The 12,454-nt window shown below is 45.5% G+C and overlaps 1 protein-coding gene across 3 annotated transcripts in view; it reads right to left on the bottom strand.

Moving 5' to 3' along the window:
• The window catches only part of LOC143790648 (UPF0462 protein C4orf33 homolog), a 127,015-nt gene that overhangs the window by 91,967 nt on the left and 22,594 nt on the right, over positions 1-12,454 (bottom strand). For all 3 annotated transcript variants that reach the window (XM_077279157.1, XM_077279158.1, XM_077279159.1), the window contains exon 2: positions 5,994-6,174. In XM_077279157.1, the coding sequence (XP_077135272.1) occupies positions 5,994-6,174 (181 nt within the window). The remainder of the gene's footprint in view (positions 1-5,993; positions 6,175-12,454) is intronic.

Here is a 12,454-nt window from a genome sequence, read left to right as displayed (position 1 = left end):
TCTTTCTGTTCGCTAGGCCTCTGTCAGGATCCCACCCCTGACAGGGACCCCCCTGAGTCTTCCCCTGCAACACCCTCTGCCACAGGATGTTGCCTGGTTCCAACCCAGTCAGCTTCTGTCTAACTTCCTATCTAACCCCCAGTTTTACCAGATTGTGAGGAGTGGCCTAATACATAGCACCCTTAGCTCCCCCTGGAGGCCAGACTGTGAAGTGTATTGGTGTCTGTGATACCTGGTCAGGTGAACTCCTTCAGTGCCATCAGACGTACCATAGCCCCCCTTAGCGGCGGAGCATCAGTACTGCAACGACCAGGACTCTGGGGCGCTGCACTCCCCCCCAGTTAAATCCAGTACTCCTGGACTGGGAAGAAAACAACAATACATGTCAGCAAAAAGACATACAATTTTTGAAAAATTTGAACAGAGCTTCCCTTTATGGGAGGTGAGGACACTTGAACGTTACAAACACGGTTAAATATTTTAAACAACATACTATAAATAACTTCTCTTACCCAACCGGGTATTCTACTTAGTGCAATTTCTGAACAATAATTTAACATTGCCTTTACGGACGTATACGCTGAATCCACTAAAGACCTTCTTATAAAACGCTATAAGGCTAATCAACTTTTCTTCATTTTCCACGCCTGTCTATCTGCCCCAGGCCTACTGCCTCTCGCGCTGTTGCAGGACCGCCCCATTCTCGTCCGGGCCTGCTGCCTTTCTGCTACTATACACAGTATAGAACTGTGATATAGTGACCCCTGTAACAGGTAGGGGGCGCTGCATGGTCTCCCCGGTATGTGCACGGAGTCGTATTGAGGCCGTGAGAATCGACCTGCAGTGATGTCAGGATCACGTGACCAGCCCAGGTGATCCATTACTGTGGGTGTGGTTACAGGTACATAACCTGACCAGGGTGTGTCACGGGGTCTTCTGTGTGGTTCCTGTGTGGTTCCAGTGTTGGATCTGAATGGTCCAAGTGGAAGGTCCTGGAAGCCTGTGCTTGGGCTGTGTGCCCCCGTGTTGGAAGCCCTGGGAGGAGGCTTCCTGGAAAGCACGTGGCTTGGACCTGGTGGCCTGTGGTCTTGGACTGAGTCCTGAATAGCACCCAGACAGGCCACGGCTTCTGTGTTGGACGGTCCCAGGTGGGACGGACGTTCTGAAGACTACAGTGTGATCATGGTCCTGGACAGTCTGTGTTAGAAGCTCCTGCGAGTGGAGTCTTCTTGGAGCACCTGAGAGACTGTGGACCTGGATGATCGGTGTTGGGGAAGCTACCGGCCTTCGGTGGCTCTGGACTGACTGATGTGTGCCGGCCAGGCAGGTTGGTGAAGCCCGTTAGGCAGTTTCCCCAGGAGAGAGGACTGACAAGGAGTCAGCAGAAGGAGCAGGAGCTCCCATAGGGTACCTCTATAAGCTGTTGGTGCTTGTAACCTGAACTGTGTAGTAACCCGTGGCACTGTTGAGTGTTCTTGGTTGTGGTTTTGTAAAGGGACTCTGTTTTTTCTTGCAGAACTATAGAAATCCTTTTTTATACTCACATCTGTATTTCAGGTCATCATCTACAGGTCAGGGGGGAGATGGGATGAGTTTAACTCTCATTGTTTATTTAAATCAATTGGCATAGTTTTTTTCTCCTCTGTTTTGCAAGTCAACAAGCCACAGGGTCCCACACAATGGTCAATCAATATATTCTCAAACATTGATTGAACCACCCTACATCCCAGTCTTGCAAAGATAAGACAATAAACTGTAGGAGCAACTATAAGAGGCGAGCATCATCCATTCAAACTTATCAAAAATCAACGTTTAAGACTTATGACAACAATCTATGGTTCTTGACCAAGTGAAATAACAAAAATGTCTAGATAATTAAGATTAAATGCTGTGTCGTCACATATGGCAATTCGTAAAAATCTCAAAATAAAGCCGATAGTCTACATTTTAATTATCTTGATGTCTGTTACTCTTCTGACTAGGTTCCAGGGCCAGTTCGCACATCTTCTCCCTGCCAAGACAGGCTCATTCTGCTTTTCTGCACGTTTGGTTACTATAGTAACCCATCATCCTCCTAAGGCCCATTCGGGTGGCTGCACATATTCAGATAGTGGCACAGGCTGCTGTCATGTATGTTCTAAATTTTGATCACTTGTCTAATGAAGCTCTGTTATGGCTGGGCAAACACCCCTCTGCTGTTCCAAGGTGCTGTCTGTATACTAGGCTCTGCTGCAAGGTAAATGCCTGCCAACTCATCTCTGCTGTATTAACAGAGCACATTGAGATCTGCTATAACTATGTACCTGTCTTCCAAATAGCATCTGCTGTTTCCAAGGTGCAGTCCACACTTTTGGTTCTACTGCATCAAAGTGCCTGACTGCAATCTAGGCTCTGCTCTTCCAAGATGTTCACAATTCAGCTCTGTTACAAGTAGATGCCCAATTGTTGACTCAGCTCTGTTGTTCCAAGATGCTGCCTGCTTTGCTTCTCCATGGTGCCAATCTACATGGCTCTGCTGCTCTGAGGTACCCACTCCACTAATGCTCTCTGTTCCATGTGCCATTCAGCAAATCCAGATCTGATGTCCCACACTACTCCTGGTGTCGACTGGTTGTTCCAAGTGATGATGCTCAGACTGTCCAACTATATTGCATCAACCGGCTCGTGCGGCTTAGAGAATCCACTCCACCAGGTGATCAGAGAACAAGGTCATTAAATCCAATTCATTGAACTGGTGTACAGAGGAGACATTATAAATATGTCAAATACTTCTGTACCCAATTGTGTAATCCATGTGTTGCTTGATCCGTGGTAAGTGGGCAATCCATATAAAATAAAACAATGTGGCTCTATTTGGTAACTATGGTCATGATTGAACTCCAACAATAAGACAATCAGTCCATTTGAGATTTGCCACCTTGTTTAAATAACTGCTCAGTAATACTTCCCTTGATTACAATACATCATACATGACTTTACCAGGTAGGCCTATGCACAGTGCCGTCAGGTAAATTACATTCAGTAGTACTTATCTGTACTTTATCTTTAGTTTTTCTTTTAAATCCAGTCATGTCTCTATGGGCTTGCCCTCTTTTAGCAGAACAACAGCAGGGATGTTAGCTATTCTCCACTGTGAGAATCGACAGCACTGATCGCTAAGGTCAGGGCTTCACAACAGACTCCCGCTGGGTTAATTATTAGTGATGTCAATTGGCACAAGAATGAATGAACCACTAATTAATCCCACTGAGCACAAACCGGGTTCTCAAATATACAATGCTAGCAGTCAATCTGGAAAACTGTGTCAACTGCCGTGGTACGGCAAGCAAGTTACAGGGATGTAGCGCAAAGTATTGCTTGATGGTCAAGCAGAAAAGCGTGGATGCAGCTGGACATCGACTAATCATTCAGATTATTTACTTGTCGCCAGGAAAGTATTAAACAGTCGCAAAAGACATTCCAGTAGAATTGTATCCCTACATGGATTAATATGAAGGGAATCGGTCAGCCCAACCTGACAATGTAAACTAGTAGGGCCCGATTCATTTTTTGCATTGTAGAGTTTAGGGTTTTGTACTCCTTTTTGTTTGGGCCATGTTGACCTTTCCATTTTAAGAGTCTATTATTTGTCCTGGGGTTGGAGTTAAGGGTTTCCCAATGTTTTCACTTGATTCTTCAATTGAGACATTTCGAAAAATCACAAAATTTGTAGCTAATGTACTCTAGATCCTTTCTGGAGTGAAGTTATCCATGTTTTGGCACAACTTTTGTGCCAGTTTTCAAAATGTTCGACCTTTTGCAGTAAAAAGTCACACAAAAAAAAAAAATTACAAAAAACAATGACAATTTGTTAATTTGTGTAAAATACCGCCAGACACTGAAAGAAAAGGGACTTAAAAAAGGAAATTGTGACAAGGGGCCATAGCATTGTAGAGAACAAAGCCCCTATAAAAATTACAGCTTTAATGATCTGATCGCTGCCTCCGTTCTTCAGAAATCAGTTATACGGACCCATAGACATGAATTGCTGATTTCGATCTAACTCTTGGATCAAAAATCAGACATCTATCCAATAATTCCCGAGGGCCATTTGGTCAGAGGAGAAAAAAAAACCATACATACATGTGCACAACCCCATAGAATATCACTGGTACGAGTGTGATCTGTGAAAACCATGGATAGCACTCAGACAAGAAAATTGGGACGTGTGAATGAGCCTTAAGATATGGAAAAGTTCTCAACTCTGAATCACGGCTACAATAAAGTACTACATTAAAAATGTCTCTAGAAAAAGTTCCCATACATTAGAAGTGTTTATCTTACACTAGAAATAGGCCGGATGCTATCGCATCGGGAGTGCGGTGAAATTTACACAAACTGCGCCTGCGCAAGTGACATACACGTCTCCGCTATTCCCCATGCAGGCGCAGTAACAGCCACGTCGCATGCGCGGGTAGAGCACACAGTTGTGGCTGTTACTGCCACAGCATATTTAAAAAAAAAAAAAAAACATTTTTAAACAAATTTATGAGAGTCTTTGTACTTGTACTACAACTCCCAACATGCCCTGTGCGGTGCAGCTGTCAGGTCTGCATTGAGGGCGGCAGGACGCGGCCGGGTCACACTCACCTCCTCGCTGGGGCCGACCGCACATTTCTTCAGCCGCCCCCAGTTCATCAGGTTGCCCATGTGCAGGGTGGCCTCTCCATCCAGCAGGGTCCTAGCTGCTCCGCTATCGGTGCCCATGTTCCGGGTGTGTGCGGATACCGGTGTGTGCGTCTCCTCTGCCGCCATGCACTCACTGTGCGGAGCTCCGCCTGTGCTCTCTATGTAGCGCGACGGCTGCAGCACAATGACTGGGCAGCCGTCCAGCTCTGTGCGAGAAGTGCTGTCCGCAGGCACCTCCGCTACATGTGCTCTGGCGGCCTGGATCCCAGCGGTGGGGAGGGGTCCTTGCGGCGTGGGGTTGTTGCGACGGGGGAGTCCGACGATGACCAGCTGGTGGTACTGCACAAGGGCCTGGTACCAGCAGCGGGTGCCATATTGGAATACCCATCACTTGGGTATTCCAATATGGCGGTCGGCGTACTTCCGGTGCGGCGCGATGGATTGTGGGATTCGAGGACGTCCAGACGGAAGTGGATGACAGACAATTTAAGGTAATTATATAAATAGATTTACTGTTAATAGAAATCACTTTTACGTCACAGTACTGCTAGGCTAGCTTCACACTAGTGTTCGGCAGGGCTGCGGATGGCAGCCTGCTTCCTCCGTGAAGCCCCGCCCACTGCCGCGCCTCTTCCTTCAGCTCCGCCGCATGCGTTCCCTATCTTTAACATTGGGTACGCAGGCCATGCAGATGTATGCGGATGCCTCTTCACGCGTCGTTTTGAAGCTGTGCCGACCACAACAAAATCCTAACATGTTGCGTTTGACACAGGTCAGCGCAGCGTCATAACGCTGCCGAACGCGAGTGTGAAGCCAGCCTTATTCATGGAATAGATCATGTATTGTTGGACATGGCTTTGTTTGGTGAATCAATTAACGCTACTGTATGTGTTCACCATTTTCCTTCAGCGCGCTCTTTAAGACTCTCCGTGGAATGTAAATGATCTTTACTGAATAAAAGAGTCCATCTTTCTAGACTCTGGTCATTCTCTTCCTTCTTTACTTTTCACTATGGCGGATATGTACCTACTGACCTATGTTATAGCATAAAAAGGAAATCATATTCGTGCCCTGAGACGACATGATCAATGAAATCCAAATATAGGAGTCCACAAGACAAGCTCCGCATAGATGAAGTCTTTACGGTAACCTTTACCCTGTAAGCAAGGGTCACTAATATCATCCCTGGCACATTAACGCTCATTTCTTTCCTTACTGGGCTCAGGCCATAGCTGTACCATTGGAAAAGCCAATGTGTAATAAAAGGCTAATAAAAATAGGACATCATTTGAAATATTGGACACAAGTATATACTGTATACAAACCTTCATAGTCCCAGAGTGCATTGAAGGGTTCTCCTACTGGGCCTTGAGGGGCCGGAGGGTCATTAAAAAATGGGGCAGAAACCTGCATCCGCAAGCCTTCAGGCGCTGGCTGTAGACAGACTTTCACCGGCTCATGTGGCAAGCGGGCACCATTCCATTCATGCTGAATTGTAAATTCCATCTAAAAACAGAGAAAAACATAATATGAGGTTTGAGAAAACTACACTAGTATCATTCAGAATTTCTAAACTTATTATAGCAATTGAAGGAATAAAAAGTTCATAGAGGAGTCCATAGGAGGCGGAAAACATAGTAAAGAAATAGTAAAAGCACTGAACAATTACATACAGTGGATTGAAAAAGAATTCACTTTTTTTTTTTACCTACCGTATTTTGTGACATTACAACCTATGTTTAAATATTTTTGTAATCCAATTTGTGTGTGATGCATCAGCACTACCTTAAATGGTCTAGTTGTTGAGGTGAAAAAAATATCGGAATAAATTATATTTAAGAGATCAAATAACAAAAAAATTGGCATGTGCATATGTATTCACCCCATTTGCTAAGAAGCGCCTAAAGATGTGCGGTGCAAGCAATTACCTTCATAAATCACATGCATAGCGAAAGTAAGCCCACCTGTGTGTAATATCAGTGTCACATGGTCAGTATATACACACCTTTTCAGAAAGGCCACAGAGGCTGCAACACCATTAGGCAAGAGGCTCCACTAACCAACCAACACCATGAAGACCAAGGAGATCTCCAAACAAGTCAGGGACAAAGCCGTTGAGAAAAACAAGTCAGGGTTGGGTTATAAAAAAAAAAAAAACCATCGCAATCTCTGATGATCACATCAAATCCATTATCATCACATGGAAAGAACATGTTACCACAACAAACCTGCCAAGAGAGGGCCGCCCACCAAAACTCTTAGCCCAGGAAAGGAGGACATTAATCAGAGCGGCAGCGCTGAGAACAAAGGTAACCCTGAAAAAGCTGCACAGTGCCCAAGCAGTGACTGTGGTACACTCCATAGAGGTGGCTTTTATGGAAGAGTGGGTAGAGAAAAGTATTGACCTGCTGTGGAGACGGGTGGGGGGAGGGGAAGGTCTTAGCGCGTGCTCTAGTCTGCTGGCCCAAGACCACATGGACCAGGGCTCATCTCATAATACCCGCTCTCCTTGCTCGTGGGCATAATACTACTCAGACAACACAGGGTGAAGGTAAAACAGTGTGGCAATATTTTATTGAACCACAAAACCAACAGACAATAACAGAACAGTCCCTGCAAAATACCAAAGATTGTGCACAATTACAAGACATGCATGGAGAGCCCAACAAACAGTCTCTCTGTGGATGTGTTGTGACTGTCACACAGCCGCGACGCCGAACAGCTGATTATTGGGAGCACTCCAGGTATCCGGGGTCCCAATGCAGCTATTCGGTAAGCGCTATAGCTACTCAATCATCCCTAGTCATCATATCCAAAGGGACGTCATAGATGCTTAGGAGAAGTATGTTCCACCCATCTGCCCTGTTGTGGCCTCTGCAGTTGCTCCTGCCCTAACATGGGCAGTACCCAAGTGCAGCTCTCAAATGATGTATCCAATAAACAGAGAATTCCACACAACACTTTTCTCAGCAATGAGATGTCATCAGGGGAGTGTACTTGCTCGAGGAAAACATAGAGGCACCTTGTTCTCTATGGAATTGGGAGCACTGTGGACTTCATGACTCGTGTGTGTGATATATGATATATTATAACACACGCACAAGTCATGAGGTCCACAGTGCTCCTGATTTCATAGAGAAAAAAGGTGCTTCAGGGCTTCAAAGTGCCTTGTGTCAAGTAGAAAAGTAAATGAATCCCACAGTGGTGGGTATTTATACGGGAACAACAGAGTGATGCCCTCTCTTTATTAAAAAAAAAAAAAAAAAAAAAAAAAAAAGGGTTTGGGCTTCTTATTTTATATAATTCCACTGATGAGATGCTCTTAAACGTCTCAGTGCATCTCCTATACAGGACGTAGACCTGATGAGGCTGCCCTGTTCATTCTCCCCGACCCACTTCTATTTATCACAGGAAGCTGAAACTTCACATGTGTAGTGATATAGGCCTCTATAGGTTATGTGCCAATTTGCAACTCAGAACTGATAACGGTCTTGATTTTACAGGTGCTGAAGTGGTGTGAGGTTTGATAATGGACCCAGTGGAATACAGAGCAGTCATCGAGTTCATATACTTGAAAGGCCGCACACCAAAGGAGACGTTCAATGAGATGAAAGAGGTTTATGGTGATGATTCCCCATAATATGATGTAGTCAAGAACTTGCGTTGTCAGTTCAAATGTGGTTGGACTTTGGTGCAAAGAGCTCCAATTCCAGGGTAACCTGGAATTTTAATAGCCAGTAAAGGCTAAGTATTCAGTTGTGAGCTGATATTAATAGCCTGGGAAGCTCCATAGGTATTACCCCCTTCCCAGGCTATAAACATATGCCCCCAGTCATTTGCTTTCCCTCTGCTGGTTCCAAAAATTGCACGGGAACACGCCCATTTTATTACCCAAAAATAATCTTTTATTAATTACATACATGTCCCCTAATTTGCACACACACTAATTGGATTGGTCACTGACATCTATATGTCAACCTATTCTGCATCTAATCCATGTCTTCTATCCTGTCAGATCTTGCAGTGATCTTACAGAAGCTGACAAATGAATTACCGGCTATTCTTCTATCTCTCTATGAGATATATATATATATATATATATATATATATATATATATATATATATATATATATATCTCAATAGCAAAAAAGTGAGAGCGGCACAGAAAAGAAAAACAAAAATCAGGGTGCAAGGCCCCTCAGGCATGTACCAAACCTTGTCATAGAAGTCCAAAAATCAGAGGCAGCACACCATTCTGGATAAAGTTATGAAGGTATTCAAATTTAATAGCCCATAATGGCAATGTTTCGGCCTGTGGAGAGCCTTTCTCAAGACTCCAAAACAATCATGTAAATAAGGAGAAAATGCGGAGCATTGATGAAAAATAAGTAACATAATTAAAATAAAGTACCGTATATACTCGAGTATAAGCAGAGATTTTCAGCCCACTTTTTTGGGCTGAAAGTCCCCCTCTCGGCTTATACTCGAGTCATACCCAGGGGTCGGCAGGGGAGGGGGAGCGGAGCTGTGTAAAAATACTCACCTGCTCCTGGCGTGGTCCCTGCACATCCCTGGTTCAGTAATGAATATGGATCCCACTCCACTCCCATAGGGGTGGAGCCGCGTATTCATTACTGTAATGAGCGGTACCATGTGACCGCTCACTACAGGAAGAAGATGCCGGCGCCGGGGAACAGATGTGCAGGGACACGCCAGGAGCAGGTGAGTATGGCGGGGGCAGTGTGCTATACTCACCTTTCCCGTTCCACCGTCGGCGCCGCTGCGTCTTCCGCGTCCTTTGCAGTGACGCGCAGGTCAGAGGGCGCGATGACGCGTTTAGTGCACGCCACCCTCTGCCTGAACATCGGTGCAGAGGACGGGGAAGACATAGCAGCGGTCGGGGGTGGAACAGGAAAGGTGAGTATAGCAAGTGCCGGGGGCCTGAGCGACGAGACGTATGTGATTTTTTTTATTTTTTTTTTTAATCACAGCAACAGCATATGGGGCAAATGTCTGTATGGAGCATCTTATGGGGCCATGTGCAGCATTATATGGGGCAAATATCTGTATGGAGCATCTTATGGGGCTATGTGCAGCGTTATATGGGGGAAAATATCTGTATGGAGCATCTTATGGGGCCATGTGCAGCATTATATGGGGCAAATATCTGTATGGGGCCATGTGCAGCATTATATGGAGCATACACTCACCGGCCACTTTATTAGGTACACCATGCTAATAACGGGTTGGACCCCTTTTGCCTTCAGAACTGCCTCAATTCTTCGTGGCATAGATTCAACAAGGTGCTGGAAGCATTCCTCAGAGATTTTGGTCCATATTGACATGATGGCATCACAGTTGCCGCAGATTTGTCGGCTGCACATCCCAAAGATGCTCCATACAAGGCAGGATGGATCCATGCTTTCATGTTGTTTACGCCAAATTCTGACCCTACCATCCGAATGTCGCAGCAGAAATCGAGACTCATCAGACCAAGCAACGTTTTTCCAATCTTCTACTGTCCAATTTCGATGAGCTTGTACAAATTGTAGCCTCAGTTTCCTGTTAGCTGAAAGGAGTGGTACCCGGTGTGGTCTTCTGCTGCTGTAGCCCATCTGCCTCAAAGTTCGACGCACTGTGCGTTCAGAGATGCTCTTAGGCCTACCTTGGTTGTAACGGGTGGCGATTTGAGTCACTGTTGCCTTTCTATCAGCTCGAACCAGTCTGCCCATTCTCCTCTGACCTCTGGCATCAACAAGGCATTTCCGCCCACAGAACTGCCGCTCACTGGATTTTTTTTCTTTTTCGGACCATTCTCTGTAAACCCTAGAGATGGTTGTGCGTGAAAATCCCAGTAGATCAGCAGTTTCTGAAATACTCAGACCAGCCCTTCTGGCACCAACAACCATGCCACGTTCAAAGGCACTCAAATCACCTTTCTTCCCCATACTGATGCTCGGTTTGAACTGCAGGAGATTGTCTTGACCATGTCTACATGCCTAAATGCACTGAGTTGCCGCCATGTGATTGGCTGATTAGAAATTAAGTGTTAACAAGAAGTTGGACAGGTGTACCTAATAAAGTGGCCAGTGAGTGTATATCTGTATGGGGCCATGTGCAGCATTATATGGGGCATTTATCTCTATGGAGCATCTTATGGGGCCATGTGCAGCATTATATGGGGTAAATATCTGAATGGAGCATCTTATGGGGCCATAATCCACATTTGTGGAGCATTATATGGGGCAAATGTGTCTGGAGCATCTTAGTGGGTCATAATCAACATTTGTGCAGCAGCGTTACAGCTAGGGGGTGCTGTATGTGCTCTCCAGAATGTGCATGGAAGCATAGTGAGGCCATGAGGCTGTACTGCAGACACAGGTGTGGCTGTAATTAGAATAGTGAAGCAGTGACTGATTAAAAGCCCTGTAGTAGTGGGGGAGGTGTGTCAGTGTTGAGCTTGGAAGCAGACAGGGCAGTTGTCTGCAGAGCTCTCTCTGTGTGGAGCAACACAGAGGCAAAAGGAACCAAAGAGACTGACTCCCTGCATCTTGGGCTGTCTTGTGTTTACCCGGCTGCAATCCGGAGGATAAAGAGTGCAGTGCACTGAGTACAGAGACTTGATACCGGCGTGTGGTCACCCAGTGAAACTGGACAGATGGAAGTTCGGCCTGTTTATTGACTGCAGCATATAGCCGTGTATTACTAATGGACTGTATGAAGAAGCCATATAACGTATAGACTGTGAAGTAGCACAATAAAGGAACTTTTTTTTTTTAAATTGTGTGGGTCACTGCCATCTCACTGTGTATGGTCCTACCGCTGCATCAGTGTGTGTGTGTGTGTGTGTGTGTGTGTGTGTGTGTGTGTGTGTGTGTGTGTGTGTGTGTGTGTGTGTGTGTGTGTGTGTGTATGTATATATTTTTATTAGATGGTGGCCCGGTTCTAACGCATCGGATATTCTAGAATATGCATGTCCACGTAGTATATTGGTCAGCCACGTAGTATATTGCCCAGTAACGTAAAATAAACATGTACTCACCTTCCGAAGTGCCGTTGAAGTCCTGGCACCTGTGTACGGTGCACGCGGCAGGGTTCAGGGTTGGTATGAGCGCAGGACCTGTGATGACGTTGCGGTCACATGACCGTGATGTCATGGCAGGTCCTTCTCGCATATCATCCTTGGCACCGGAACCTGCCGCTTGCACTGCCGAGGACACCGCACCACGTCGGAGGGTGAGAATAACCTTTTTTTTAATTATTATTATTTGTAACAGATCTTTTTACTATTGATGCTGCATAGGCAGCATCAATAGTCAAAAGTTGGTCACACAGGGTTAATAGCTGCGTTAATGGAGTGCATTACACCACGGTCCATTAACGCTGGCATTAACCCTGTGTGAGCGCTGACTGGAGGGGAGTATGGAGCGGCCATGTTGCCGGACTGTGCCCGTCGCTGATTGGTCGTGGCAATGGTCATGGGCGTTTTGCCACGACACGACCAATGAATATCCGTGACAGACAGACGGAAGTGACCCTTAGACTATATATATCATCGCTGCGAATAAAGTAAAAATTGGACAGCACTCGCATGGTGCGACAGCTGTGCGATTTTTTATTTTTTTTTTGCACCCATTGAACTCTATTGCGGGATGCAATCCGATTTTTGATGACAATCGCAGCATGACATGAGTCCCGAATTCAATCCGATTCTTTATCGGATTGCGTTCGTCTGATTTCATTGTAAGTGGGAATGAGCCCTATATGATATGTTTTCTCAGAGTT

Source organism: Ranitomeya variabilis, chromosome 1 (assembly GCF_051348905.1).
Source record: "Ranitomeya variabilis isolate aRanVar5 chromosome 1, aRanVar5.hap1, whole genome shotgun sequence".
NCBI lineage: Eukaryota > Metazoa > Chordata > Amphibia > Anura > Dendrobatidae > Ranitomeya > Ranitomeya variabilis.
Note: the sequence above shows the minus strand (reverse complement) of the source record. Positions and strands in the feature narration are given on the sequence as shown.